This window comes from Euwallacea similis, chromosome 16 (genome assembly GCF_039881205.1).
Source record: "Euwallacea similis isolate ESF13 chromosome 16, ESF131.1, whole genome shotgun sequence".
NCBI lineage: Eukaryota > Metazoa > Arthropoda > Insecta > Coleoptera > Curculionidae > Euwallacea > Euwallacea similis.
Genome location: NC_089624.1, coordinates 2,502,919 through 2,509,844, shown reverse-complemented (window position 1 = coordinate 2,509,844; position 6,926 = coordinate 2,502,919). Strand labels below are relative to the sequence as shown.

The window sequence follows — 6,926 nt, the reverse complement described above, 5'->3', positions numbered from 1 at the left end:
GATCCAAATTTGACCACCCTTGACCCACCCTGACCACTTTTTGCAAATAAAATGAATTCCACATTTTAAACTATGACATTGGCTTGTGAGACGTACGAAATCTACGCCGTATTTGGATAATAACTAGTTACTCGATTGCTTAAGTTTTTTATTTATATGCATTTGCTACTACATAAATATCTACTACATTTTTTATAGATATTTCCAAATAAAAATACGTAAATTTAAAGTTTCGTTAAAAATTCGCTAGAAATAAAACTTTACTAAGTTGCGTAACGAACAAGTCTATTAATTACAGCGATTAATAATCAAGACTGTTTAACGCGTAAGCGTAGCAAACGCATTAAACTGGTCAAAACACAGTAAAAAAAATCAATCCTCTCACTGAGCACCTAAATAAAGATACCCATAAAAATAAAATAATCAAAGGCTAACTGCTTAATTCCACCCAAATTCTCCATTTGTAATCAGGATCATCAGTCTTTTAAAATCAACTAAACAATATACATATCAGCCACCTCGGTGTTTTCAAGGGCCTTCATTCTTGTGTGTCCGAATCTTCTTGTGGTGAGAACTGTGACCAGAATGGTGTCGCTGAGTTGGTTGCATAAACGGAGTTTTGTTGGTTTTTCGAAGCAGGGTTGTGCCAGCAGTCTCGAACCATAGATCCAGAGAATAAAGAGCAGCCAATTGGCCCAGTTTTTCTCGTTCGGCACCGAATAATCGCAACTCAAATTTGGAGGAATCTTGCAGGAATTTTGCGACTCTTTCGTTAGCCCCGGTGGAAATGCTGAAACCTGGTCTTTCATCCCGTAGTCTTCGGCAACCTACAAAATGTATATACACAGTGAACCATTGATACCTTTGCACCCAGTTTATTTTAAACTACGATGTAAATATTAGAAATTACCGTGACCCGTCAATTTTCTTTTCAAGGGAGACACGTTTTAGCGTTAAATGCAAATTCGCTAAAACAATCGCTTTCACGAAGGTACATTCAATTTTAGAATCTCAAATGCCACTGCGGCTGAATGACAAATTTTCAACTTTCAATGTCCCCACAAAAAAAGTTAAGGGGTGTCAGATCAGGTCATCTGGGCGGCCATTCAATAAATCTGAGGCAATCTATCCATTGATTTTGAAAAATTTTGTAAAAAACTGACGAACTAGAATTTTTAATATTTTGATTATAGTTCAAAATAAGCTGAGTGCAAAGGTTACAATGGTGCACCCTGTATATAAATGTATTTAACTTATTGTAAGATAAAAATCAAATAAATGACGATGGCTTGTCAGACTGCTTTGCATGGAAAAACATTACTATTGATAAAACCAAAAAAGAAAAATACGGTTGCTTTTTATTTATAACTAAAGATTTCAACAAACCCGCTCTGATTTCTCTGGAATCGTCGTTCCAAGGAGATTGATCCATTGACGAAGCATTGTCCATTGGAGGAGCCCAGTCAGTCAACTCATCATCCCCTTCGTGTCCTTCTCCACCACTCCAGCTAATACTGCTTTCGCTGGCTACTTCGCAATTGTCATCCTGGGTTTCCATTCTGCTTTCCTGGTAACCCAAATGGTTCTTAAAAAATGTCCAATAACAATGAATCATCATCCTTACCTCATCAAGAACGGGGGGCTGGCAAAATTTCTCAATTTTATCAACGACACTCTGATGCAACGGTTTGATTTTTCTCAACGATCTCGGATTGCCAGGAAACTCAATCTTTTGAGACCGCTTCCTTTTACCATTTGGAGGAATTGGCGTTTCATCAATGCTCATCCTTTTGAACTTCCTCTTGCGCCTTAAGCTAGGCCGACTTGCGGGCGAATGCTCATTTACCGAGTCAGACTCTAAACTATGGCTCACGCCTGTAGAGCATTAAGGATATAGAAGGAAAATTATCCGCGAGTATTAGTGCTCACCCCTCAATAGGCCGTGAATTGAATGCTTCATTCTAAACGAGTTTTTTTGGGCTAACGCCCTTGCCACTGCGGCACTCAAGCTTAAGTCATCGGAGTCAGATTGATGAAAACTTGCAAGTTTAGACCTAGGTTTATCAACTTTCATTTCAGAGTTACTGCTTGAGCTATCCTCTGAGTTGTTATCCGCTGATTTATGTGTGTATAGCTCTAAACGCAGAAATATACAAAGTAATTTTTTAACACAAACCATAAGGATTTCATTGCAATATATTTCGCTATTTTTTTTCACATTCCATTAGCAAATTACCTAACTGGTTCCTTATTAATAAAGCTAGATTAAGTGGTGCTTTTCAGTACATATTACCGATGGTGTTCTGACAGAAACGCTTAATAAAAACTTCATAGAACCATGAAACCAACCCATGTTTAAAAAATGCCTATTATTGGATCATGAGGAATATATGCTATTCGAATTTATTAAAAAACTCGGATTGCCATGTATTTTTGCTGCATAAAGGATATTGACAGTGGCCAAATTTTATAAATTAATGTAGTTAAAAATTCAGGAATGTCAAATTTTATTAGCAAAATATTAAATAAACTCACTCATTTAGTAAAAAAGAACTTTCCACATACTCTTGATAACATTTAATGTTTTTACTCTAAACAAAGTTAAATATCAGTAGAGGTGGCTTGAAGTGCTTTGTGAATAACATACGGTTTATGTATTGTGAACAGAAACTTAAAAGAAAATCGTGGAGAAAAAGACCTTCGCCAAACTACATAAGTATGACGTTAGTAATCGATCTAATTTTTAATTGGTAATTTGATTTAAAATCGACAATTTAAATTTTTAACGAGGGTTCACTATCATAGGAATATTCGCGTGAATATCAGTAGCGAAATTTCGCCAAAGTTCCCTACGAATATTCGTAGGCTTTTACCACTACTTATAATAAATCTTTCAATAAAAATAAAGGTCCTACATTTCATACCAACTTCTACCTATGATTTTTCATAAGTAGGAGATGGAAATTGGAATCGTATATACATCTACCCTATCGACATTTATACCTAGAATTTTAATCCTTTTTTCATAGAGCCATAGTAGCTTTAACTTAAGTGCTGCCTAACTTTTACGATAATGTTACATGTAACGGGTGATCAATAGAAAAAGCACAAGTAAATGTTGAAACGTTAGACATATCTTAGATAAATTTATCGGATTTTGTGTGATAATGGTGTGAAAATATATATAAATTAGCTCACAAAAATTTAAATATTGAAGAGAAACCATATATGCATTAAAAGCCAAATGGGAAAGGGTGCCAAACGCCTATCACTCGCCAGTCGAAATTGCGTTAAGTTACCAAGGAGAATTGGTCAAAAAATGAAAAATAAATATTAGATGCTACTACAAAGTGTGTTCTTTTAATTTATGAAAAAATTAACAACAATCTTACACAACTAAATAACATTACGCAGGTTATAAAAACTGGTGAAAACGTATTATATACATGTACAAAACTTTCACATTATTCAAATAAACGGATTTGCATTAATTTAAAGAACTTTTTTTTGAATTTATTGCCATAAATCGTTTAAATTTCGAAGAGGTATAAGGAAAATCAAATTTTTAATGTGTGGCCACAGTAAGAAATCTCAAGGAGTAAAGTTACATGCTTTTAGGAAACAACCATTCAAGCATTTCTACTGATTATTCAGTCATCAAAATATTGCCTTGAAAAATTCAAAGTTTATTCAGTACAGTGAACAATTGCCCATCTTGCTGAAAATAGCCACTTTGCAGTTCATCATCAAATTGTTCATGAATTAAATGAGAATTTCATTTCTATTGTATTCTGCAGTTAGTGTTCCTGAAAATGAATAATACTCTAGTTTCAACAAATTATCTCAGGAAATAGATTTATCAGTACTTAAAAAAAAAAAAACATTGGAACATTTTTTGTTGACTCATTGACGCATAAACCTTCTTGACTTTCAAATCTTGGCACTCTTCAAGACAAGGCTGAATATGATACTACCAAACCCCATTTATTTTCCAGCTATTGTGATAATAAATTTTTAATAAAAAAATTTTTTGTTCAAATGTATACACTATCATTAAAGAGTTACCAAAAGTTTGCTCTTCAAAATTCAAAATTGAAGTATTGAAAAATACTAATTTTTTAAACGTTTTGAAAATACAGTGAAAACTGAATGAAAATATTATAAAATGTGACTGTTTTGAGCAAAAAAAGATGAAAAAACTGAATTTTAACTTTAATAATTTATCAAAGTTGACTTTGATGCCTGAAGGGTATATAACATTTATAAAACCTAATCAGGATTACATTGAACTGCACAGAGCACATATCTGTTTCATACATTTTCATCAAGTCAAAGGATGATGGACTCTGCCTAGAGCTCTCAGGGCGCAATTTCCAATACCTACTACAAAAGTTTTGCATAATTATCACTGGTTATTACTCTCTTGATAACCTAGTGTGACATACCTATCCCTATCTTAAATTTAAAAATTTGTAAAAACCATTTCTTTTATTTGCTGGGACATGCCATTGCTAGTCATTATAAACCTTGAAAAGTGGATATTTTCACTGCTGTAGATGAATACATTTGCAGTTCCATGAACTGTTTTCCCAAAAGCAAAAAATAAGTTCTTGCTGCTGTAACTGGCTATATTCAACATTAATATTTAAAGTGTATACTTATTGTCTGCATCCTAGTATCGTAACTTATTCAGTTGTGACATATCACACTCCTAAATTATTATTATCTTGTGCATTGTATATCATTGCATTTTGAACTGTTTAGGATCAATTGTCTTAGGATCACAATATATAAAAATAGCATGAATAAGCGTGAAAGCTTTAAAGTAACTTAAATTTTATTTTTGTAAAATGGATCTGATGATTGAATCAAAAGGTTAACACTGTACACATACATAAATCATCAACAGCCAAGGGTTAAGTTTAAATAAAGTGTGTGAAACCTTCACCAACATAGCAGACATAGCAGATTAAATTTATAAAAAAAAGTCCATAATCTTTGGCTGATTTTAAATCCATCAATGCCTATTAGTTTCCTGGGCTAACTCTGCTCTACCACCTGATCATTCACACAACATTTGATAATTCAGATGTTACATTCTTTTGTTATTGTTGCTAGATTCTTTGAAATTTAAATATACTCTCTTACGGTGCAAATTTCCTGCAGAACGAGTTCTTCGTCTCATGCCCCATCTCCCTGCAGCCTGAGTGATAATTGGGCCGCAAGACTCCGACTCCTCCAAGGCAACAGTTAGATCCTGTGCTAAATGATCCATAATATTGAATTAGCAATTAGAGAAATACCTAAATGAGAGAGATACAAAGTTCAATGTGAACTGAAATCTGAGCTGAACTTTAACCTTTTGGTCTTGCTATAAACTTTCCCTTCTGATATCTTTGGGTTCCTGAAGATATCAAATTGCCTGTATCTAGGAAAATGATACAAAGTGCCATTCAATCTTTATACGACCTTATGTACTCTTGAATAATGTTATTATTTTAGTCAGAATTATTCAGGTTAGTTCGGGTTGAGAATTGAATAATTTGGGTAAACATTATTCTTATAAAGAACTTAAAACATTTAAACTAAACAAAAATAATAATAATAATAATAAACAAATACAATTTACGCATATTTTATTTACGTTATGTTTGACTATTGACATTTCTACTGTCAAGCAAATGCCATGGCGATTTCCATTGGAAATGCTTTGAACAGTGAATATACACTCTAACTACTTACTCTTTTTACTCGCCTTTATTTTTTCCCAGTTCCTACAAACGTTTAAGAACCCTTTCTGGAAAGAAATTTTCTCTTGTGAGAATGGCCGTGATTCTTGATTTTTCTTTTCTTTACTTAATTTTTTCTTCGTTTACTTGATTTTCCCTTTCTTTCCTTAACTTCCCTTAACCCCTGAAAAAAGGAAAAAGAAGAACGTTGAAAAATTTCTAAATTCCTCATATTTTTGAGAATTTTTTGGGTGATTTTAGAATTTTGCCTTGTACGGTTAAAATTAAAAAAAAAAAAAAAAATGTTGGATAAAAACACATTTTTGTGATTTTTTGAAGTAGTTCTCCTGATTTCTAATAATTCTTACTAGATTCTGCTACTGCTTTTTTTAAAAGATTTCCAATGAATTCTGAGAGTTTTCTAAAACCTTTAACATTGATTTTTAACCCTTAAAGTATACATTGACGCAGAGTTTAAGACGACTCATTAATAATCGTGAACCTCCCCTATTTCATCAATTTTTTTTTTGCGAATCATTTTGTAGATCTTGCCGAATTTCGGTGATTTTTATCATATGTGCCACATAAAATGCGCTTACTTTGCAGAAAAATAAGTATTATGAAGTTTTGTTTTATAAGTACTTGATTTTTCAGAACTGAAATTATTTATTAACTAAACAGGGCTGAACTGTAAAAATGAAATTATAAATTTATTTTTTTTAATCTCTTACAAGAGTCGTTTATATGTGAGTCCTTCTATGGAACAACCTTTTTATAGGGACGTTTCTGAATATACATTTGAAGCCTGTGAAATTTTAAACTTAAAATGTACGTTCTATTTATGCAGATATTATACAGGTCTATGTTAGAGTTATCCCTGTTCTTTGAGAGAGACGTTCGCAGGAAGTTCTATTAATGTCCAGATTAATCCTTAATAAACAATGTGCCATTTCCGATTTATAAATAAAAGCGGAAAAACGTTTAAGTTTTTCACGGATATTCAGAAAAGCAGCAGTAACACTGCCGATTTGAAAGAATATTCTTAACAAGCTTAAAATTGCGTGTTTGGCCATAATTTTACCACCTTCGGATTTCTTAAGATAACCGAAATTCCAGTGGTGGAGCTCGCAAAAGGGTCACCCTGTATAGCCGATCGCGAATGTGATAAATAATGCCTGAATGTTGGATAATAATTAA

General features: G+C 32.8%; 1 protein-coding gene across 1 annotated transcript; it reads right to left on the bottom strand.

Moving 5' to 3' along the window:
- Positions 1-194: 194 nt before the first annotated feature.
- Positions 195-5,641, bottom strand: LOC136414040 (G patch domain-containing protein 2). The gene is made up of 6 exons (XM_066397832.1): positions 5,360-5,641; positions 5,149-5,303; positions 1,930-2,136; positions 1,625-1,875; positions 1,387-1,567; positions 195-827 (listed from the first exon to the last, which is right to left on the bottom strand). Exons 2-6 carry the CDS (start codon positions 5,273-5,275, stop codon positions 529-531), a joined length of 1,065 nt encoding a protein of 354 aa, XP_066253929.1. The 5' UTR covers positions 5,276-5,303; positions 5,360-5,641; the 3' UTR covers positions 195-528.
- Between the last annotated feature and the right edge of the window lie 1,285 nt (positions 5,642-6,926).

Coding starts and splice junctions, on each gene's coding strand:
- LOC136414040 (XM_066397832.1), bottom strand. CDS start 5,275: ATGGATCATTTAGCACAGGATCTAACTGTTGCCTTGGAGGAGTCGGAG. Junction 2,137..5,148: donor TTCTGCAGGAAATTTGCACC/GTAAGAGAGTAT, acceptor TTCTGCGTTTAG/AGCTATACACACATAAATCA. Junction 1,568..1,624: donor AGCCCCCCGTTCTTGATGAG/GTAAGGATGATG, acceptor TTGGGTTACCAG/GAAAGCAGAATGGAAACCCA.